The sequence below is a fragment of the Dendrobates tinctorius genome, unplaced genomic scaffold (genome assembly GCF_039654945.1).
Source record: "Dendrobates tinctorius isolate UK_male_01 unplaced genomic scaffold, ASM3965494v1 ptg000395l, whole genome shotgun sequence".
Taxonomy (NCBI): Eukaryota; Metazoa; Chordata; class Amphibia; order Anura; family Dendrobatidae; genus Dendrobates; species Dendrobates tinctorius.
Genome location: NW_027362061.1, coordinates 1,547,947 through 1,572,136, shown reverse-complemented (window position 1 = coordinate 1,572,136; position 24,190 = coordinate 1,547,947). Strand labels below are relative to the sequence as shown.

Sequence of the window (24,190 nt, the reverse complement as noted above, 5' to 3'; positions counted from 1 at the left end):
AAACGTGTGTGCAAAGCGTTTCTCACGTTTAGGACAAACAGAAATAATATGTGAGGCATCTCCACAGAAAAAACACAGCTTATTACGCCTTCTGAATTCCTGACGTTGCGCCTTAGACAAAACTCTATCACATTGCATAGGATCAGACGTCTGTTCAACCGGTGGCAACACCTCTCGTGTAATCCTGCGTTCACGTAAACGCCGATCAACCTGAATGGCTAATGACATAGAATCGTCCAGACCAGAGGGAACAGGAAATCCCACCATAGTATCTTTTACGGCTTCTGACAAACCCTTCCGAAAGAGAGCAGCCAAGGCACTATCATTCCAGGTAGTAAGGACCGCCCACTTTCGGGACTTTTGACAGTACAACTCTGCAGATTCTCGACCCTGGTTCAATGCTAACAGGATCTTTTCAGCCTGATCAATAGCATTAGGTTCGTCGTACAGCAACCCCAAGGCTTGAAAAAATGCGTTCACATTAGTCAGAATAGGGTCATCTGGTTTCAAAGAAAACGCCCAATCCTGGGGATCGCCGCGCAGCAAAGAGATGACAATTTTAACCTGCTGCGCGGAGCTCCCTGACGAGTTAGGCTTCAAAGCAAAAAATAATTTACAATTATTTTTGAAACTCAAAAATTTAGATCGATCCCCAAAAAATACATCAGGTGTGGGGATCTTTGGTTCAACAGCATGTGAACGAGCAAGATAGGCGGAAATTCCTCGCACTTCAGCAGCGAGCTGCTCAACACGATCAGACACTTGCTTTATCTCCATTGAGAGAAAAAAAAATTCCCCCTACGGCCTCAGAGATATAGAGGAAAGAATATACACACTCTTTTTTTTTTTTAAACACAATTCTTTCCTGCTATTGAGTACCCAAGGATCTGCGGTTTGGGCGGGTGATTCTGTTATGATTGAGTCACCGTAGGAGGCAAAAACAGAAATGCTAGCTAAGTCCAGAAAACCAGAGAAGTTGGCAACTATCAGATTGCAGACCCCTGAACCTATCAACACAACTAGCAGTAGCCGTGGGGGGTTCCTACGATGACCTAGACCCCTCGATCACAGCCGGAGAGATACATAGGCCTAAAGAAGGAAAGGGGAAATCTAACTGCCCCAGAGCAGACCCCAAAGCAATAGGCAGCCCCCCACATATAATGACGGTGAAGCAAGATGAAAACACTTACACAGACAGAAAGACAGACTGAGCAAAGATGGGGCCCAAAAACTACCTAGATAGGAACGGATAGGAAGGCTGCTGTCTGCAATCTGCCAAAACCGTATCAGAGACAAAAGCCAACAAGCTGATATAAAAATGACCCTGAAGCAACTAAGCTTCAAAAACTAAATCAGCACTCAGGTACTTTCAGGAGACAGAGCTAACGGAACACTGCACACTCCAGCAGGGAGTGGCAGAATCCAAAAAGCAAGAAAAACAAAAACAAATCTTAAATGCAAAAAGGCAAAACAGAAAACTTAGCTTTAGGAGAGCAGGAATAAGACTGGTGTCCAAGAGTCCACAGAGAAATCACCCGCAGGGCAGAAAGGGAGTAGGCTGCCTTAAATCCAGTCAGTGACTCCACTCAGCCAATCGTCTTCATTAGTACCAGGTGCCTGATAATCAGGCTCACTACCTTCCTTCACTAGAATAGGGAGTTCACCAGGCCTCAGTGACGGAGGGGAAAATGAACTCACAACAGGTGTCATCGGAAATCCACAACGTTTAGCAAAATCCAAGTCCATTAGGTTTAGGGCTGCTCCCAAATCCACCAAAGCCTTGGTGGAAAACGTGGACAGGGAGCAGATCAGAGTAATAGCCAGAAGAAACTTAGGTTGAACACCACCAACAGAAAACGTGTGTGCAAAGCGTTTCTCTCGTTTAGGACAGACAGAAATAATATGCGAGGCATCTCCACAGAAAAAACACAACTTATTACGCCTTCTGAACTCCTGACGCTGCTCTCTGGAGAAAACTCTATCACATTGCATAGGTTCAGACATTTGTTCAACAGGTGGCAACACCTCTCGTGCAGCTTTGCATTCGCGCAAACGCCGATCAACCTGAATGGCTAATGACATAGAATCGTCAAGACGAGAGGGAACAGGAAATCCCACCATAGTATCTTTTATGGCTTCTGACAAACCCTTCCGAAAGAGAGCAGCCAAGGCATTATCATTCCAGGTAGTAAGTACTGCCCACTTTTGGAATTTTTGACAGTACAATTCTGCAGAATCTCGACCCTGGTTCAATGCCAGCAGGGTCTTTTCAGCCTGATCAATGGCATTAGGTTCATCATACAACAACCCCAAGGCCTGAAAAAATGTGTTCACATTAGTCAGAATAGGATCATCTGGTTTCAAAGAAAACGCCCAATCCTGGGGATCGCCACGCTGAGCAAATGATGGGGCCCAAGCTAACTACACAGAACAGGAAAGGAAGGTTGCTGTCTGCAATCTGCCAAAACCCTATCAAAGACAAGCCAACAAGCTGATATGAAAAAAGACCCTGAAGCAGCTAGGCTTCAAAAACTAAATCAGCACTCAGGTATTTTCAGAAGACAGAGCTAAAGGAATTCAGCACACCCCAGCAGGGAATGGCAGAAATCCAGAAAAACAAGGCAAAACAAAGTCAAAGGACAAATGCAAAAAGCCGAGCAGAAAACTTAGCTTTAGAAGAGCAGGAATTCAGACTGGACTCCAAGGATCCCACAGAGAAATCACCCGCAGGGCAGAAGGGCGTCGGCAGCTTTATATCCAGTCAGTAACTCCACTCAGCCAGTCATCATCATCAGGCCCAGGTGTTTGATAATCAGGCTCACTACCTTTCTTCACCAGAAGAGGGAGCTCCTCGGGCCTCAGTAGTGAAGGGGAAAATGGACTCACAACAGGGGTCCTCTCCCTCACTATCCGCTTCGGAGGCAGTAAAGGCATATGCCTCCTCAGCTGAGTACACCCTTTGAGACTGGGATGACTGTGACGAGTGGGACATTGTGTGTGGTGTGTATGTGTAAAAAAAGATAAACTTATAGTATGCGTGTGTATGTGCAAGTCGTGAAACTTTCTACTACAGGAGGGGGCTGTCAGGCGTGGGGGCTGTCAGGCGCGGTGGGTCAGGAGGTAGTAGCAGCAGGGTGGTGATCACCAGGAGCGATCACCAGGGCAGGGGTGCGATCACAGGGCCGGGGGGGCGGAATCAGGCAGCAGAAGGAAGATCTGCGGCGGCAGCAGCAGGGCGTGATCACCGGGGCAGGGGGGCAATCACAGGGCCGGGGGGTGGAAACAAGCAGCAGAGGTGAGCGGAGGACAGCACAGAGGAGAGATCAGTGGCGGCAGCAGCAGGGGTTGAATACTGGGGCAGGGGGCGATTACTGGGGCAGGGGGGCAATTACTGCTGCGGGGGGGTAATCACAGGGCCGGAGGGAGTGGAATTGGGCAGCAGAGGGGAACGGAGGACAGCACAGAGGAGAGATCAGCGGTGGCAGCAGCAGGGGCAGGGGGGCGATTACTGGGGCAGGAGAGGTGATCACAGGGCCGGAGGGAGTGGAATTGGGCAGCAGAGGGGAGCGGAGGACAGCATAGAGGGGAGATCAGTAGCGGCAGCAGCAGGGGGGTAATTACTGGGGCAGGGGGGTGCGATCACCTGTGCGGGGGGTGATAACCTGAGCATGAAGGGGCGATCACCTGGGCAGGGTGGGGTGATCACAGGGGCGGGGGGTGTAATGAGGCAACAGAGGGGAGCGGAGCACAGTACCAGAGGGAAGATCGGCGGCAGTGGCAGCAGGCACGGTGATCGGCGACAGCAGCAGCAGGCAGAGACCTGTCAGGTGTCAGGGCAGAAGGCAGCACCTCGCTCTTCACCTACCACGGACAGGATGAGGCTGAAGAGCGAGGGCAGCCATACCGGACACCTGCCCCACATCTGATTGGAGGGATAGCGTCACGTGTACGCTAGCTCTAATCAGATCTGGGGCGTGACACAGAGGTCACCTAGCTACAGCCAATGGCTGATGCTATTGCAGCATCAGCCATTGCTTGAATGTAATATTTCACCAAGTTTCATTGGTGAAATATTACAATCGCTCTGTTTGGCTGTTTCACTTTCAAAAGCCAATCAGAGTGATCGTAACCACGAGTGGGGGCAAAGCCACCCCCCTAGGGTTAACTACAGGTCCACCAATACCTGTGGGTGGGGTGACATTTCGGTGACCCCGGTCACCCAACCTGCAGGAACTCTATTTATACCATGATGCCTACGTGGGCGTCATGGGTCGGGAAGGGGTTAATAATTGATTTCATTAGCCATTCTCTCCTTCACATTAGGAGGCGCTGACCGTTACCTGCCCAGATCTGTAACTATAAAGCCAAATGACAGCGTACGTAGAATGTGCTGACAAGATAGAAAATCACTTGAAGAAAAATCTTATGCTGGGCCTGTAAGAGAAAGCGGAGGGTAATGATGCTGTTGGCTTCCTAGATCCCTGAGATCTTATCGGATGAATCTTCTCTCCCTTTTGTGCTGCTGAATGTATTATGGTCCCTACAAGACCAGGTCCAGTCTTTCTGGCCAAACTTCCCTTTTATGAGCGACAACAGTAAATGTGCAGTGAGGCCAAGTGTGAATTTCTGTCCAATAACAGCAGAGTTTCCCTTTATCCTGACTTTTCAATTTGTATTAAAACCAACTAACTTCAAGGAGGATTGTGATAATCTCCAGGACAAACATTCCACCTGTGCCCTGATAGATCTCTAAGCTGTGCGTGGCTGAGGGCTGTAATATACATTTATTCCCGCCTGCAGATGTGTTGGCTCCAGCCCTGGTGTCATGGAGTCACTCCACGTCATAAATTACATTGTTTTTGATCCTAAGGAATTCAGATTACTGCACAATCTCTCCTGAAATGGGGAGCAATATTATTTTCTCTAATCTTCTGCTCAGGATCCATAGTAGCTCCAATGGTCCACCATAAATGAGGGCAACTCTGGTTTACTGTTGTTTAATCTGTATTTGTAGTTTTCAGTTAATGAGATTCTCGTGCTCTGGGGCGGGGCTGTGGGCGGGGCTGTGGGCGGGGCTTTATGTGGTGCTCTGATTACATATTCATCTGTATTGGCCTATGACAGGTCGCTGAGCTCTCACTGACCTGCCCCCATTATTACATAATGCATATAATAGCATTGATATTATTGGTGATAATGCCTATAATATTGTGACTATTGTGAGGCTTAGAAAGAAATTACATCCAGCACAATGTGACCGGTGATGGCGGCGCCTGCGTAGTAGCATCTATATCAACTATATCAACTTTCCATCAGCACAATTTTGAAAACAAAATTTTTTTTCGTTAGGAAGTTATAAGGGTTAAAAGTTAAACAGCGATTTCTCATTTTTACAACAAAATTTACTAAACCATTTTTTAGGAAACACCTCACATTTGAAGTGAGTTTGGGGGGTCAATATGACAGAAAGTACTCAAAAGTGACATCATTCTAAAAACTGCACCCCTCAAGGTTCTCAAAGCCAAATTCAAGAAGTTTATTAACCCTTTAGGTGCTTCACAGAAATGAATGGAATGTGGAAGGAAAAAATTAACCTTTACTTCTCTTTCACAAAAATTTTCCTTTAGACCTAATTTTTTTTACTTTCACAAGGGTATTGAGAAGGTGGGCTATAAATTTTGTTTTGCAATTTCTCATGAGCGTGCCGATACCCCATATATGGGGAAATCTACTGTTTGGGCGCACGGCAGGGCTCGGAAGGGAAGGAGCGCCATTTGACTTTTTGAATGTAAAATATACTGGAATAATTAGCGGTTGCCATGTCGCGTTTGGAGAGCCCCTGATGTGTCTAAACAGTGGAAACCCCCAGCAATTAACACCATTTTGGAAACTAGACCCCTTAGGGAACTTATCCAGATATGTATTGAGCACCTTGAACCCACAGGTGCTTCACAGAAGTTTATAGCGTAGAGCAGTGGAAATAAAAAAAAACATTTTCACAAATCTTTTAGCTCCATATTTTGCATCTTCATAAAGGTAACAGGAGAAATTGCTCCATACAATTTGTTGTGCAATTTCTCCTGAGCTCCTCGATACCCTGTATGTGGGAGAATACTACTGTTTGGGGGCATGGTAGAGCTTGGAAGGGAAGGAGCGCCATATTGGAGAGCATATTTTGCTGGAATTGTTTGAGGGTGACATGTCACAGTGTCAGAGCCCCTGAGGTGCCAGAACTGCATAAGCCCCCAAAAGTGACCGCATTTTACCAAATACTTCCCTGAATGAATTCCTCTAGTGGTGCAGTGAGCATACTGACCCCACAGCTGTTCCATAGAAAATTATACCATTGGGCAGTGAAGAGAAAAATTACTATATTTTTCGGACTATAAGGCGCACCCAAATTTTCAAAAGGAAAATAGTGGAAAAAATGTGCCAAATGGGGGTCCGTCTTACAGTTCGAATTCAACTTACCGGGGGGAAATCAGCACAGGTGCAAGAGTGGTCACAGATGTTCGGTGGTCCAAGCTGGTGCGGTGGCCTCCGGAAAATCCCATCCCAGGCTGTTGTGGTAGCGATGCTCTGTGCTGGGGCGGCAGGTCTCTGTGCTGGAGTGGCGGCAGCGCTCTGCCCTGGGGTGGCGGCAGCGATGTGTGCTGAGGTGGCAGCTCCCTGCCCTGGGGAGGTGGCAGCGCTCTTTGCTGGGGCGGCCGCTGTGCTCTCTGCTGCGGTGGCGGCAGCGCTCTGTGCTGGGGCGGTGGCGCTCTGTGCTGCGTAAGGGGCTCCGCCGCCATTTTGTCAAAGCCGGAGGCCCCTGCAGCTCCATTGCTGCGATGCGGTGGCCTCCGGGAAAATGGCAGCTGGGGGCGGCGCATGCTCACATTCAGATCTCGGCAACGAGATTTCTGGATGAGATCTGAATCTGAGCATGCGACGCCCACAGCGGCCATTTTTCCGGAGACCACCGCATCGCAGCAATGGAACTGTGGGGGTTCCCTGGGCTTTGACAAAATGCCAGAGGAGCCCTCCACACAGCACAGAGCACCGCTGCCCCAGCATTTGTAAGTATATATTCATCTATGGATATAGTGACCATTTTCACTACATGGATGATTTCCAGAAACTCGTAGTGGAAGTTTCAGATCAAAAATTGCAAAAATGTGATTGTAGTGCCCAATATATTGTACCCAGCTTGTGTCTCTGGAGACCTCCCCCCACCTACCCCCGGAAATTGTTAAGTCAGCTCTACTCAAATGTGTCTGACACTAAATAATCCAAATGCTTGAATGTCAAAACAGTTCAAAAACGTGGTTCTGTGTGGAAGATTGTAAAGCAGTCATGGAGGCATAAGGCTGGCAGTGATGGGCATTGTGGGTAATAATAGCGGGGATCATGCCTCGTTCCTCTCTAGGAACATACACAACATCTTCTCTGGGGATTCTTTCTTGTTTCAGTTACTGGGATGAGTGCAATAAAATGTCGCTCAGTGAGTCTTCTGACATCTTCACATTATAAAGGATTGGCGGGGACAAAATTATCAAAAACAAGATTTTCAGTGACCTTTTCCTGATAATCAAGGAAAGTGTCTGCATTTCCGGCTGTTTTGTATAACACAAAAGAATTATATGTGGCCACCTGAAACAAATACATGACTAACTTTTTATACCAGATATATGATTTTCAGATATATTTGTTGTAGTCAATGACAGACACAGGTTTTGGAGTAGTGGATCCCTGTTGGTCTGCAGTGGCCCTTGTGGCATCTGTGTGGATCGAGCTCAGGATAAAAATATTTTATTTATTATCAATATTAAGGACAAGCAGCTCTCCATTCTGTAAAGCCCCTGACTGCCCCTTTTGGAACTTTTTGCTGACCAATGATTGTGTAAACCACTGATGGTTTTTATGAATGGTCCCACAAGCCCCTATGTTATGTTCAACCAGACTTTTAAATAGAGGTATGCTGGTGTAGTAGTTGTCAATAGAGTTGAGCGAAACGGGTTGAAAAAATTCAAAAGTCGCCGACTTTTGGCAAAGTCGGGTTTCATGAAACGAAACCCGACCCTAGGATGAGGTCGGCCACGAGGTCGGCGACTTACGTGCCAAAGTCGCATTTCAAAAGTTTGTTTTGCGCTCTTTTTCAGCCAATCAGGATCCACGGACACTGTGGGCAACGTGATGACCTAGGCACGGGTCACCACCATCTTTCAGAAGGGCATGCAAGTGATTGGCTTGCTTTGGTGGGCGTCACAGGGGGTATAAAAGGGCGTGCACGCCGACCGCCATCTTACTTCTGCCGATCTTAGTATAGGGAGAGGTTGCTGCTGATTCTGTAGGGAGAGCGTTAGGCAGGGAAGAAGACAAAAAAACTGCTTCTGCTGCTAGCGATTTGGCCTGCACAACACACAAGTCACTGTGTGTGCAGTGCAAGGGGAGGCTATATTGTGGTGTATCAGTGGTGTTGGTTGTTGGGCTGCCTTTTAAGGCTTCCTGACACGCTGGCATTGCTGTTTACCCACTGCTCCGCAAACTGCTTTTTTAAAAGCAATCCAATCTCCCTTATCCTCTAGTCACTTTTGTCACAGCTGTGCCATCGAGCCTGTCACATAGCGCTCAGATATCAGTGGGCCTCACACAATCCACAAGTGTCCAGTGTCCAAAAGTGTGCACAGAGATTCAAAATCTCCATTATCCTCTCGTCACTTTGGTCACAGGCAGCTGTGCCATCGAGCGTGTCACATAGCGCTCAGATATCAGTGGGCCTCACACAATCCACAAGTGTCCAGTGTCCAAAAGTGTGCGCAGAGATTCAAAATCTCCATTATCCTCTCGTCACTTTGGTCACAGGCAGCTGTGCCATCGAGCCTGTCACATAGCGCTCAGATATCAGTGGGCCTCACACAATCCACAAGTGTCCAGTGTCCAAAAGTGTGCGCAGAGATTCAAAATCTCCATTATCCTCTCGTCACTTTGGTCACAGGCAGCTGTGCCATCGAGCGTGTCACATAGCGCTCAGATATCAGTGGTCCTCACACAATCCACAAGTGTCCAGTGTCCAAAAGTGTGCGCAGAGATTCAAAATCTCCATTATCCTCTCGTCACTTTGGTCACAGGCAGCTGTGCCATCGAGCGTGTCACATAGCGCTCAGATATCAGTGGGCCTCACACAATCCACAAGTGTCCAGTGTCCAAAAGTGTGCGCAGAGATTCAAAATCTCCATTATCCTCTCATCACTTTGGTCACAGGCAGCTGTGCCATCGAGCGTGTCACATAGCGCTCAGATATCAGTGGGCCTCACACAATCCACAAATGTCCAGTGTCCAAAAGTGTGCGCAGAGATTCAAAATCTCCATTATCCTCTCGTCACTTTGGTCACAGGCAGCTGTGCCATCGAGCGTGTCACATAGCGATCAGATATCAGTGGGCCTCACACAATCCACAAGTGTCCAGTGTCCAAAAGTGTGCGCAGAGATTCAAAATCTCCATTATCCTCTCGTCACTTTGGTCACAGGCAGCTGTGCCATCGAGCGTGTCACATAGCGCTCAGATATCAGTGGGCCTCACACAATCCACAAGTGTCCAGTGTCCAAAAGTGTGCGCAGAGATTCAAATTCTCCATTATCCTCTCGTCACTTTGGTCACAGGCAGCTGTGCCATCGAGCGTGTCACATAGCGCTCAGATATCAGTGGGCCTCACAAAATCCACAAGTGTCCAGTGTCCAAAAGTGTGCGCAGAGATTCAAAATCTCCATTATCCTCTCGTCACTTTGGTCACAGGCAGCTGTGCCATCGAGCGTGTCACATAGCGCTCAGATATCAGTGGGCCTCACACAATCCACAAGTGTCCAGTGTCCAAAAGTGTGCGCAGAGATTCAAAATCTCCATTATCCTCTCGTCACTTTGGTCACAGGCAGCTGTGCCATCGAGCGTGTCACATAGCGCTCAGATATCAGTGGGCCTCACACAATCCACAAGTGTCCAGTGTCCAAAAGTGTGCGCAGAGATTCAAAATCTCCATTATCCTCTCGTCACTTTGGTCACAGGCAGCTGTGCCATCGAGCGTGTCACATAGCGCTCAGATATCAGTGGGCCTCACACAATCCACAAGTGTCCAGTGTCCAAAAGTGTGCGCAGAGATTCAAAATCTCCATTATCCTCTTGTCACTTTGGTCACAGGCAGCTGTGCCATCGAGCCTGTCACATAGCGCTCAGATATCAGTGGGCCTCACACAATCCAAAAGTGTCCACTGTCCACAAGTGTGTGCAGAAATTCTAAATCTCCCCTGTCCTATAGACACCTTGTACCTTGTTTTACATTACTATATAGTTTGTTGGATTTTGTCTACATTTCTACCAAAAATGAGGAAGGCTGGTGGAAGAGGCCGTGGAATTGGGCGGGGGTTGGCAGTTGGTAATGATGGTGTTGGTGGTGGATCTGATGGTAGTGGCAAGAGCAAAATAGGACCGAATGCAGGAGGTGCTGACCCTGCGTCATCATCTGGCTACATAAGGCCTCGAACGCTTAGTTTTCTAGGAGTTGGCAAACCGCTTTTAAAGGCAGAGCATCAGGAAAAAGTTTTGTCTTACATTGCTGACTCAGCCTCCAGCTCTATCGCCTCCTCTTCTTCAGTTGTAAAAAGTAAAAGCACTGAGTCGTCATTGGAGGCTCATGTTCATGAACCACACCTTTCCTTGTGTCCTTCACCCCAACCAAGATTGAAGGATGACGCAGGCCATACTACTGATTACTCCATGGAGCTGTTTTCACATACCATGCCTGGATTATCAAGTGAAATGGTGAATTACCCAGGCCAAGATGAATCTGACATGGAGTGCACTGATGCACAGCCGCTGATGGATGATTCTGCTGGTACATTCACTCAGAGCACTACATTGTCCTCGCAGTGTACAGAGCCAGATTTTGACCCTGATGAGACTCAGGTGCCCCTTCCCGCACACTATACCACCATACACGGTGACACAGAGAAAGGTGCACATGACATAGAAGAGGAGGTGATGGATGACCCAGTTGTTGACCCAGATTGGCATCCATTGGGGGAAGAGGGTGCTGCTTCCAATAGCTCAGATGAGGAGCATCCACAGCAGACATCGACATCGCAACAGCTGTTATCTGGCAGGCCCGGAGAACTCCAAAGACAGGTTCCAAACATCAAAAGAGTTGCTGGACAGCTTGTCCAGAGGGTCAAAAGATCACAGCGTGCTAGGCCGCAAAATGTCTGCCAAAGTAGGAAGAGTGCAGTGTGGCACTTTTTTGAACAAAATCCTCATGATCAGGCCAAGGTTATCTGTAAGAAGTGCGCAAAGACCATTAGCCGAGGGAAAAATCTGAAAAATTTGAATACCAGTTGCATGCTTAGACATTTAACCAGCATGCACTTGCAAGCGTGGACACAACACCAAACCTCAAGTGCCACATGTGCAACTGATCACAACGAAGGTAGTCAGCAACGCTACATTGTTTCCCCCACTGTAAGCCCACCGGTTAGCACAGCAGCAAATGTTGAGGTGTCGTTGCAAGACCACAGCAGTCAGGGAATCCCACTGTTATATCAACGAAAGACTGATTCTAGGCCATCAGAAAGAACACCAACTCCATCACCATCATCAACCCTCTCTCAGTCCGCCCTGTCCACCGCTACTTCCACCATATGCAGCTCTCAAGTCCAGCTCACCCTCCCAGACACTATGAGTAGGTCAAGAAAGTACTCAGTCTCTCCTCCGCGTACACTGGGTTTGAACGCCCACATTGCCAAACTAATCTCGTTTGAGATGATGCTCTTTCGGTTGGTGGAAAGCACAGCTTTCCGCGAACTCATGGCCTATGCAGTACCACGCTATGACCTACCCATTCGCCACTTCTTCTCTCGCAAAGCCATCCCAGCCCTCCACCATCATGTGAAAGACCGCATTGTCCATGCACTCAAGCAGTCAGTGAGCGGAAAGGTGCACCTCACAACTGATGCATGGTCCAGTCGGCAAGGCCAGGGCCGTTACGTGTCCATCACTGCGCACTGGGTTAATGTGGTGGATGCAGGGTCCACAGGGGACAGCGGTGGTGGGACAGTGCTGCCTAGCCCACGGTATAGGAAACAGTTGGCTGTAGGCGTTCGACCCTCCTCCTCCTCCTCCTCCAGAAGCGAAAGCTCGTCCACAGAGTGCAGTCGTACGAGCACTCCATCTGCAGCTGCCACTGTTGCACACGATGTGTCCCCCTATCGAGCAGCTAGTGGAAAGCATCAGCAGGCTGTGTTGCAGATGATGTGTTTGGGCGACAGACACACCGCCGAGGTGCTGGCCGAGTACTTGAAGCGACAAACTGAGTCATGGCTGGGCAGTGTACATCTTGAGGCAGGCAAGGTAGTTAGTGATAACGGCCGTAATTTTGTGGCAGCCATAGCCCTTTCAAAACTCAGCCACATACCTTGCTTGGCTCACACCTTGAACCTGGTGGTGCAGTGCTTCCTCAAAAATTATCCGGAGTTAACAGCCCTGCTCCAGAAGGTGCGAAGACTGTGCGCGCACATCCGCCGGTCGCCTGTACACTCCGTTCGTATGCAGAAGCTGCAGCGATTGCTCCACCTTCCCAACCACCGCCTCATTATCGACATTGCAACAAGGTGGAACTCCACCCTGCACATGGAGGAGCGGCTGTGCGAGCAGAGGCAGGCCATAATGCATTTGTGGGAGGATACACGGCCAGGCACTTTGAGAGCAGACATGGAGTTGACAGGCGTGCAGTGGTCGAAGCTGAAAGACCTTTGTAAAGTCCTTCAGTGTTTTGAGGAATGCACATGGCTGGTAAGCGCAGACGACGCCATCCTAAGCATGAGCATCCCACTTATGCGTCTGCTCATGCAAGCTTTGACGCACCTTAAGGAGCAGGCGTCTGCAGCCAATGTTGATGAGGAGGAAGAGGAGGAGGGAATCCTTGATGACATTCAGCCATTGTCTGCTCAGGGACCTCTCCTGGACGAAGTGGAGGAAGAAGAGGAGGAGGAGGAGGATGATGGGGATGATTACTTAGGGGAGGAGGATGCATCTCGTGGGGCAAGTGAAAATGTTGGCATGGCAAGGTCTGGTACAGGGTTTGTGCGTGACTGGAGGGATGTGGATTTGCCAGAAAGTGCTCCTCCACCCAGCACTCGCAGTGCATCATTGACACCGGGAACATTGGCCCACATGTCAGATTATGCCTTGCGGATCCTAAAAAGGGACCCCCGCATTGCCAAAATGATGAACGATGACGACTACTGGTTGGCCAGCATCCTGGATCCACGCTATAAAGGCAAATTACAAAACATCATGCCACAGGAGAACCTTGACCTAATATTGGCTAATAAACAAGCAACTCTGGTAAATCGGTTGCTTGAGGCATTCCCAGCGCACATTAGCGGTGATGGTTCTCACACGAGCCGTACGGGCCGGGGGCAGCTTGGCAGAGGTGTTCGTGGTGCACACAGCAGAAGTGGCATTGGAGACAGGGGTTTCATGACAATGTTGTGGACTGATTTTTCAAATACCGCTCACACAACTGGTAATACTGCATCAATGGAAAGTGACAGGAGACAGCAGTTGTCAACTATGGTTACAAACTACTTTTCCTCCCATATTGATGTTCTCCCACACAGGTCATTCCCCTTTGACTATTGGGCCGCTAAACTGGACACCTGGCCTGAATTGGCCCAATATGCCTTACAGGAGCTCGCTTGCCCAGCTGCAAGTGTGCTATCGGAAAGAGTCTTCAGTGCAGCTGGATCAATCCTGACAGAAAAAAGGACCCGTCTGTCAACCCAAAATGTGGATGATCTAACCTTCATTAAAATGAACCACGCATGGGTTTCCAAGGATTTTGTCCCACCTTCCCCTGATGACACATAGGGTGACAGAAAAATGGCTTGCTTTGGTCCACCTTTTCCTGGTACTTCACCTATTTTGCCTTTTGCATCAGCTGAATGTCCAACATCAACATATGCCACTTTCTAAAACTCCCTAACTGTGCTGCCTCCCCCCCCATGGCCGGGGTCACCACCTACCGCACGACACTGTGCGAGTGCCGTTGCCCTGGACAGGTGGGTAGGCCGACTCTTGGGCACGGGCACTGGCACAGGGTCCCTCATAGTGCAATCAAGTGTCTCTGACGGTGGTGGTGCACACCCGCCGTCAGACACACCGCTGTACTATGAGGGGCCCAGTGCCAGTACCGACGCCCACGAGTGGGCCCCCCTTGCTTGGGCAGGGCCCCAGCATTTGCAATCTTTACCTCTCCCTGCTCCTCCGCTGTGTAATCTGGGCCGTCAAATCCATACTGTGCCTGACACCGTCTGAGCCTGCCTCCTGAGACATATATTTTGAATGTGTACGCTATCCATACATGTTATCCGGGGATACGGTACCCTTTCTAACCTTTGTGCAATCACGTGCAATCCATACTGGGCCTAACACCGTCTGAGCCTGCCTCATGCTGTATAGACATATATTTTGAATGTGTACGCTATCCATACATGTTATCCAGGGATACGGTACCCTTTCTAACCTTTGTGCAATCACGTGCAATCCATACTGGGCCTAACACCGTCTGAGCCTGCCTCATGCTGTATAGACATATATTTTGAATGTGTACGCTATCCATACATGTTATCCGGGGATACGGTACCCTTTCTAACCTTTGTGCAATCACGTGCAATCCATACTGGGCCTAACACCGTCTGAGCCTGCCTCATGCTGTATAGACATATATTTTGAATGTGTACGCTATCCATACATGTTATCCAGGGATACGGTACCCTTTCTAACCTTTGTGCAATCACGTGCAATCCATACTGGGCCTAACACCGTCTGAGCCTGCTTCATGCTGTATAGACATATATTTTGAATGTGTACGCTATCCATACATGTTATCCAGGGATACGGTACCCTTTCTAACCTTTGTGCAATCACGTGCAATCCATACTGGGCCTAACACCGTCTGAGCCTGCCTCATGCTGTATAGACATATATTTTGAATGTGTACGCTATCCATACATGTTATCCAGGGATACGGTACCCTTTCTAACCTTTGTGCAATCACGTGCAATCCATACTGGGCCTAACACCGTCTAAGCCTGCCTCATGCTGTATAGACATATATTTTGAATGTGTACGCTATCCATACATGTTATCCAGGGATACGGTACCCTTTCTAACCTTTGTGCAATCACGTGCAATCCATACTGGGCCTAACACCGTCTGAGCCTGCCTCATGCTGTATAGACATATATTTTGAATGTGTACGCTATCCATACATGTTATCCAGGGATATGGTACCCTTTCTAACCTTTGTGCAATCACGTGCAATCCATACTGGGCCTAACACCGTCTGAGCCTGCCTCATGCTGTATAGACATATATTTTGAATGTGTACGCTATCCATACATGTTATCCAGGGATACGGTACCCTTTCTAACCTTTGTGCAATCACGTGCAATCCATACTGGGCCTAACACCGTCTGAGCCTGCCTCATGCTGTATAGACATATATTTTGAATGTGTACGCTATCCATACATGTTATCCAGGGATACGGTACCCTTTCTAACCTTTGTGCAATCACGTGCAATCCATACTGGGCCTAACACCGTCTGAGCCTGCCTCATGCTGTATAGACATATATTTTGAATGTGTACGCTATCCATACATGTTATCCAGGGATACGGCACCCTTTCTAACCTTTGTGCAATCACGTGCAATCCATACTGGGCCTAACACCGTCTGAGCCTGCCTCATGCTGTATAGACATATATTTTGAATGTGTACGCTATCCATACATGTTATCCAGGGATACGGTACCCTTTCTAACCTTTGTGCAATCATGTGCAATCCATACTGGGCCTAACACCGTCTGAGCCTGCCTCATGCTGTATAGACATATATTTTGAATGTGTACGCTATCCATACATGTTATCCGGGGATACGGTATCCTTTCGAACCTTTGTGCAATCACGTGCAATCCATACTGGGCCTAACACCGTCTGAGCCTGCCTCCTGAGACATATATTTTGAATGTGTACGCTATCCATACATGTTATCCGGGGATACGGTACCCTTTCTAACCTTTGTGCAATCACGTGCAATCCATACTGGGCCTAACACCGTCTGAGCCTGCCTCATGCTGTATAGACATATATTTTGAATGTGTACGCTATCCATACATGTTATCCAGGGATACGGTACCCTTTCTAACCTTTGTGCAATCACGTGCAATCCATACTGGGCCTAACACCGTCTGAGCCTGCCTCATGCTGTATAGACATATATTTTGAATGTGTACGCTATCCATACATGTTATCCGGGGATACGGTACCCTTTCTAACCTTTGTGCAATCACGTGCAATCCATACTGGGCCTAACACCGTCTGAGCCTGCCTCATGCTGTATAGACATATATTTTGAATGTGTACGCTATCCATACATGTTATCCAGGGATACGGTACCCTTTCTAACCTTTGTGCAATCACGTGCAATCCATACTGTGCCTGACACCGTCTTAGCCTGCCTCCTGAGACACATATTTTGAATGTGTACGCTATCCATACATGTTATCCAGGGATACGGTACCCTTTCTAACCTTTGTGCAATCACGTGCAATCCATACTGGGCGTGAGAACGGCTGGCGAGCTGTTAAGCAAGCTACAGCACCTGTCCAGACAAGTACAGGGATTCCCTAGCGAGGAGACTTATTTGATTGTTTTCAATGTTGGGACAGCAATTTTTGGGGAGCACTATACTCTGGAGAATGATAGATGGGGCCCACCATACACTGGAACATTCCAAAGGTGGACATCAGACACTGGAGCAGCATTTACAGGGCCCATTATACACTAGAGCATTAGAAATGGGGCCCATTATGTTTGGAGCATTATTTGGGCCCATAAGACAGTGGAGCTTCATCCATGGGGACCAACATATACTGTAGCATTATGTGGAGCTCATCATATACTGTTTCAAACATTATATGGGACCAATGATTCTGTATGGAGAAATAGATGGGCCTCGTCATGAGATGTAAAAAGTGAGGTATTTTTCATTGTACTATACCGCTATTTCTCTGCCGTATCGGAGCATGATGAGTTGTGGTATGTGTTAAAGGGGCGCTCTTTCGCCCAGGGCACATGAAAACCTGCAGCCAGCCCTCCCCCCCCCACAACTTTAGCCAAATAACCCCCATTTTTCAGTGCGTAACTTGTATTATGAAGTTAATTAAGGTTGACAAGCTTAAGTAAGAAGAATTGATGCTTTTGGCATTCAAATGGGCACTGTAGGTGTGTTTCCTGTCCTCCTCTCACTGCCGACTTTTATTCCCTATTGACTTACATTGGGTTTCGTGTTTCGGGTCGACCCCGACTTTTCCCTATAATCGGACGATCTTGCTCGACCCGACTTTTGGAAAAGTCGGGTTTCACGAAACGAAACGCGACCCTAAAAAACCAAAAGTCGCTCAACTCTAGTTGTCAACATACAGATTGTAGCCTTTTTGTAAAAATGGAGTTATCAGCTCCCAAACTATTTTTCCAGATGTCCCCAGATAAGTAGGGTATCCTGGTGGGTTTAGTTGGCTATCTTTCTCCTCATAAATGTGAAAAGCTGATGTGTATCCGGTTGAACTCTCGCACATTTTATGGAGCTTTATTCCGAACCTTGCCCTCTTAGAAGGAATAAATTGCTTGAGGTGCAGTCTTCCTTTGAATTTTACAAGGGACTCATCAATGGAAATGTTTTCTGTTGGGGTGTAGAGCTTTAAGAACTTTTCTGTCAAGTCTGCGATGATGGGTCTGATATTGAATAGTCTGTCATGTTCTGGGACATTTCCGGGCAGGTATTGACTATTGTCGTTAAAATGCCAAAATCTCATGAGCGTTTCATAACGGGTCCTAGAAGAATGGCAGAAAACATAGGGGTGGCTTGAACAGGGCGGTTGGACCAATAGGACCGAATGCTCGTTTTTTTAACAAGCCTCATAGCGAATGTAAGTCCTAAAAATGTTTTCCATTTTAGGACAGTACTTGATTCCATAAATTTGACCTAACATAATAGGATCGTTGATTCTGGCTGATGAATTGGGACGCATATTATTATTATTTATTTATTTATATAGCACCATTGATTCCATGGTGCTGTACATGAGAAGGGGTTACATACAAATTACAGATATCACTTACAGTAAACAAACTAAGAATGACAGACTGATACAGAGGGGAGAGGACCCGGCCCTTTCAAGCTTACATACTACAGGATGGTGGGGAAGGAGACAGTAGGTTGGTGGGTTGCAGCAGTTCAGTTGTTGGTTAAGGCTATATCTCCGGTAGTGGTGAGGAGGTATCGGGGTCATTGCAGGCTGTAAGATTTCTTGAAGAGGTGGGTTTTCAGGTTCCGTCTGAAGGATCCGAATGTGGCTGATAGTCGGACATGTTGGGGCAAAGAATTCCAGAGGATGGGGGCTATTCGGGAGAAGTCATGGAGGCGGTTGAGTGACGAGCGACATAAATATATAAATTTGTAGGCTAATATGCTCTAGCAAGCTATCTGTCATAAACAAATACAAAAAAAATTGGTCCAAAATTTTCCACCTCCACATTTATACCAGGAATGGCATTATAATTAAGGATGAATGGAGTAGCCGAATCTGAAGCCTCCCATCTGGGAAATGCTACAGCAAGAGGCAAAGCCCCTTGGACATTGGTGTGCGCCAATTCACGAGCACTAGGGACAGTGCTAGTACTGGGCATTGTTCCCTGAGTTGGAGACATTTCTCCAGAAGCGCTATTTGTCCTTCTTGTTGTACTGGTCCTTGTGTGTGAGGATGGACCAGAATCACTGCTCATTTCTGAGCTATCACTGTCGCTGCTACTAAAGCCCTCGAAATCCACATCACCATCTGACTCTGCACTTTCTTCACTGTCAGAACATAAAAGTGCATAAGCCTCCTCTGCACTATAAAACTGACGGGTCATTTTATTTGTTTGTTTTTTTTCCCGGAAATAGAAAACTGACTTGACTGAACTCCGACATGACTGACGTGACCAAATTATTGGGGAGACAATTGAGAAAAGCCTAATTCTTTAGCCTAGCCCTGACTTTAGCCTTACAGTAACCCTAACTGTAACCCAAACTTTAGCCCGACAGTAACCCTAACTATAACATTAACTGTAGCCTTCCTTATCTGGTTTTCTATTGACAGATGATGGACCTGAGTGGGGACCTGTTTTTGTGAGATGAGAATTGGTATTATTTTCGCCTACATAACATTGATTGGTTTCTTTTTATTCAATATTTGGGAGGCAGAATGAACAAACAGTTGAACACCACACACTACTGGTTCATCCAACAAAGTTTTCTATTAGACTGTGAACTGTCATTGTCTTGGTAAATAATTAAAGTTTTTTACATAGCTTGCCATTTTTATGGACAGTTTAAGTTGAAATATTCAAAAATATAAAACTCAAGGATATTTTATTAAAAAAAATGTTTTTTATCTTAGCAGATGACTGTTCCAGGAGATCAGAGGGACAGCTGACATCTTCAATTTTTAAATCTGATGATCTTGAGATCCTACAAGATACAACTAAAGTGATTGCGGTTACTCCAGATATATCATCATCTATTTACAGCAAAGATCTGTCTGATCCTATGAAACAGGTCTCACCTTCTGTTTCATTACTTACTACTAAGGAAAATCAAAGTCATAAAAGAGGCATTAAAAAACAAACTGGTCCTAAAGCAAAGAAGTCATTTTCATGTTCAGAATGTGGAAAATGTTTTAACAAGAAATCTCATTTTGTTACACACCAGAGAACACACACAGGGGAGAAGCCTTTTTCCTGTTCAGAATGTGGGAAACGTTTTATAAATACATCAAATCTTATTGCACATCAGAGAACTCACACAGGGGAGAAGCCTTTTTCCTGTTCAGAATGTGGGAAATGTTTTACAGATACATCAAATCTTATTGCACATCAGAGAACTCACAGAGGGAAGAAGCCTTTTTCATGTTCAGAATGTGGTAAATGTTTTATCCGGAAATTAGATTTGGTTAATCACTATAGAACTGACACGGGGAAATGTTTTAACCGGAAAGAGCATCTTATTAGTCACCAGAGAACTCACACAGGGGAGAAGCCTTTTTCCTATTCAGAATGTGGGAAATGTTTTAACCAGAAAAGTAATCTTGATGAACACCAAAGAACCCACACAGGAGAGAAGCTTTTTTCATGTTCAGAATGTGGGAAATGTTTTACTCAGAATTCAAGTCTTGTTACACATGAGAATATTCACACAGCAGAGAAGCCATATTCATGTTCAGAATGTGGGAAATGTTTTAACTGGAAATCACAATTGGTTAATCACCATAGAACTCACACAGGGAAGAAGCCTTTTTCCTGCTCAGAATGTGGGAAATGTTTTAACTGGAAATCACAATTGGTTAATCACCATAGAACTCACACAGGGAAGAAGCCTTTTTCCTGCTCAGAATGTGGGAAATGTTTTAACTGGAAATCACAATTGGTTAATCACCATAGAACTCACACAGGGAAGAAGCCTTTTTCCTGCTCAGAATGTGGGAAATGTTTTAACTGGAAATCACAATTGGTTAATCACCATAGAACTCACACAGCAGAAAAGCCTTATTCATGTTCAGAATGTGGGAAATGTTTTAAATGGAAAATAAGTCTTGATAGCCATCAAAGAACCCACACAGAGGAGAGGCCTTTTTCCTGATCAGAATTTTGGGAATGTTTTAACAATAAATCAGATTGTGTTAAGCACCAGAGAACTCACACAGGAGAGAAGCCTTTTTCCTGTTAATGTGGGAAATATTTTAACCAGAAAGCGCTTCTTGATCACCATCAGAGCAGTCACACAGAGGAGAAGCCTTCTTCATTTTCTTAATATGGGAAATGTTTTACTTGGAAATCAACGGTTAATAAACATAATAGACGTCACATAGGGGAAAAGCCTTTTTTATGTTCATAATGTTGGAATAGTTTTAATCAAAATTGAATCTTCTTAAATGGGTTGTCTCTTGTCATTCCTCATGTTTTCTGACAAAAGGATAAAACTAAACCTTATTAATTCCAAATGTAAAACTATACCCATAATTCACCCCCTGAAGGTTAATCAATAGGTGACTAATAGAAAAAACATGTACCCCACATCTCAGTATATAGGGTGATGTGATGTATTGACACTCACTCTCCAAGCCTCTAATTTCTATGGATTTCATTGTCCTCAATAAAGGCTTCATCAGGAGACTATTTAATATTGACCTTTTTTTTTTTTAATTTGTTTATTGAACCATAAACAAGTGTACTGCATACATACTATTATATAATTTTAAGCATAATATAAATACACATATATTTCACACTGCATTAAAATGTACAGCAAAATGTAAATACCAGTTGCATACAAATAAAGCAAAACATAATATGCATTAAATCACAGTGGCCTTGTGTTATTATTCCAGTGGTGAGATCTACCTGACTACTAAATCATACCTACAGTCATGGCCAAAAGTTTTGAGAATGACACAAATATTATATTTTCACATGATCTGCTGGCCTCTGGTTTTTATGTGTGTTTGTCAGATGTTTTTATCACATACAGAAATATAATTGCAATCATATTATGAGTAACAAAAGGTTATATTGACAGTTAGAATGAGTTAATGCAGCAAGTCAATATTTGCAGTGTTGACCCTTCTTCTTCAGGACCTCAGCAATTCTCCCTGGCATGCTCTCAATCAACTTCTGGATCAAATCCTGACTGATAGCAGTCCATTCTTGCAAAATCAATGCTTTTATTTTGTCTGAATTTGAAGGTTTTTGTTTGTCCCCCCGTCTCTTGATGATTGACCACAAGTTCACAATGGGATTAAGATCTGGGGAGTTTCCAGGCCATGGTCCCAAAATCTCTATGTTTTGTTCCCTGAGCCATTTAGTTATCACCTTTGCTTTATGGCAAGGTGCTCCATCATGTTGAAAAAGGCATTGTTGATGGCCAAACTGCTCTTGGACAGTTGGGAGACGTTGCTCTTGGAGGACATTCTGGTATCATTCTTTATTCATGGCTGTGTTTTTTGCCAAGACTGAGAGAGAGCCCATTCCCTTGGCTGAGAAGCAACCCCACACATGAATGGTTTAAGGATGCTTGACAGTTGGCATGAGACAAGACTGGTGGTAGCGCTCACCTGGTCTTCTCCGAATAAGCCGTTTTCCAGATGTCCCAAACAATCGAAAAGGGGATTCATCAGAGAAAATGACTTTACCCCAGTCCTCAGCAGTCCACTCCCTGTACCTCTTGTAGAATATCAGTCTGTCCATGATGTTTTTCCTGGAGAGAAGTGGCTTCTTTGCTGCCCTCCTTGAGACCAGGCCTTGCTCCAAGAGTCTCCGCCTCACAGTGCGTGCAGATGCACTCACACCTGCCTGCTGCCATTCCTGAGCAAGCTCTGCACTGCTGCTAGCCCGATCCCGCAGCTGAAACACTTTTAAGAGACGGTCCTGGCGCTTGCTGGTCTTTCTTGAGCGCCCTGGAGCCTTTTTGGCAACAAGGGAACCTCTCTCCTTGAAGTTCTTGATGATGCGATAGATTGTTGACTGAGGTGCAATCTTTCTAGCTGCGATATTCTTCCCTGTTAGGCCATTTTTGTGCAGTGCAATGATGACTGCACGTGTTTCTTTATAGATAACCATGGTTAACAGAAGAGAATCAATGATGCCAAGCACCAGCCTCCTTTTAAAGTGTCCAGTGGTGTCATTCTTACTTAATCATGACAGATTGATCTCCAGCCCTGTCCTCATCAACACCCACACCTGTGTTAATGGAGCAATCACTGAAACGATGTTAGCTAGTCCTTTTAAGGCAGGGCTGCAATGATGTTGAAATGTGTTTTGGGGGATAAAGTTAATTTTCTAGGCAAATATTGACTTTGCAAGTAATTGCTGTTAAGCTGATCACTCTTTATAACATTCTGGAGTATATGCAAATTGCCATTAGAAAAAATGAAGCAGTAGACTTTGTAAAAATTAATATTTGTGTCATTCTCAAAACTTGGCCATGGCTACATCTACGAGAACAAAAAAAAGAAAAAAACTATTCCGCAGTCTACTTCCACACACTTAGTTGTTTATTATGTGACATCTACACTCTGCAAAGTAAGGTGAGAGGAATTCCTCCTCTCCCATATCTTGTCGAATTTACCTGGGCACCCTCTATTCTGATATAACGTGCGCTCATATGGAATAATCAAGTTTACCAGGCTGATCCAGGACCCGAGAGAGGGAGATGAACTCCCTATCCACCGCAATGCCAATACCTTTCGTGCCATAAACAGTGTCTCTCTTAGGAATATCCCAACATATTGACCCCATGTCTCCTCATCCCATACTCCAAGTAGACAGACCAGTGGCTCAAGGGGAACAGGAATTTGTACCAGAGACGTCAGTAGTGATGTCACTTCCCTCCAATATTGTGCCACAACCGGACAACACCAAATCATATGAACAAAGTCTGTATCTATTGAATGACATTTCAAGCATTCTGACGATTGGTATCGGCCCATCTTAAAGAGCCAAGTTGGAGTCAAATATGATTGATTTATGATATATAACTATCATCCTGTTAACAGATGGAGATACCTTGATCGATGACTAGAATTTCTTCCCACTCCTCTCCCTGTGTATCTGGGATGAGCCTTTCCCACTTCTTCTTAACGGAGTCTATGGTGGATTCTGTCCCTATTGACAACAGATATGTATATAGAGAAGAGATGAGACCCTGGGGGCCCTGTGATTTAAGGATCCTATCAAGGGTAGAGATGAAATAGCATTATCTGTACCTATAATATTCTAATTCACCGCACACTCAAAGGGGTTTCATGCAAATAAGTGTCCATTTTATTATGTACAAAATATGTGGGAGCCAAACAAGAATAAATAGCATAAAGTAGAAGTGATATAAATACGACGTTTCGGCTCAGTCCGAGCCTTTATCGCTGAATCCAGAGTCGGATCTTTGTATAAGGTCCACCGGGAAGGATAGAACTCCCAAGAAAATAGCCCAAGAAAGGTGGCTGTTGTTATATTGCTATAGAGCATTGGCTGCAATGGCGTCATTGCAGCCAAGCGCGGGAGCGCTGC

General features: G+C 46.0%; 1 protein-coding gene across 1 annotated transcript in view; it reads left to right on the top strand.

The window, feature by feature from the left end:
• The window catches only part of LOC141076224 (uncharacterized), a 112,158-nt gene extending 88,453 nt beyond the window's left edge, over positions 1–23,705 (top strand). Inside the window, exons 6-8 of the mRNA XM_073563581.1 lie at positions 19,536–20,081; positions 20,208–20,700; positions 23,680–23,705. Of these exons, the coding sequence (XP_073419682.1) occupies positions 19,536–20,081; positions 20,208–20,700; positions 23,680–23,705 (1,065 nt within the window). The remainder of the gene's footprint in view (positions 1–19,535; positions 20,082–20,207; positions 20,701–23,679) is intronic.
• The last annotated feature ends 485 nt before the right edge of the window (positions 23,706–24,190 follow it).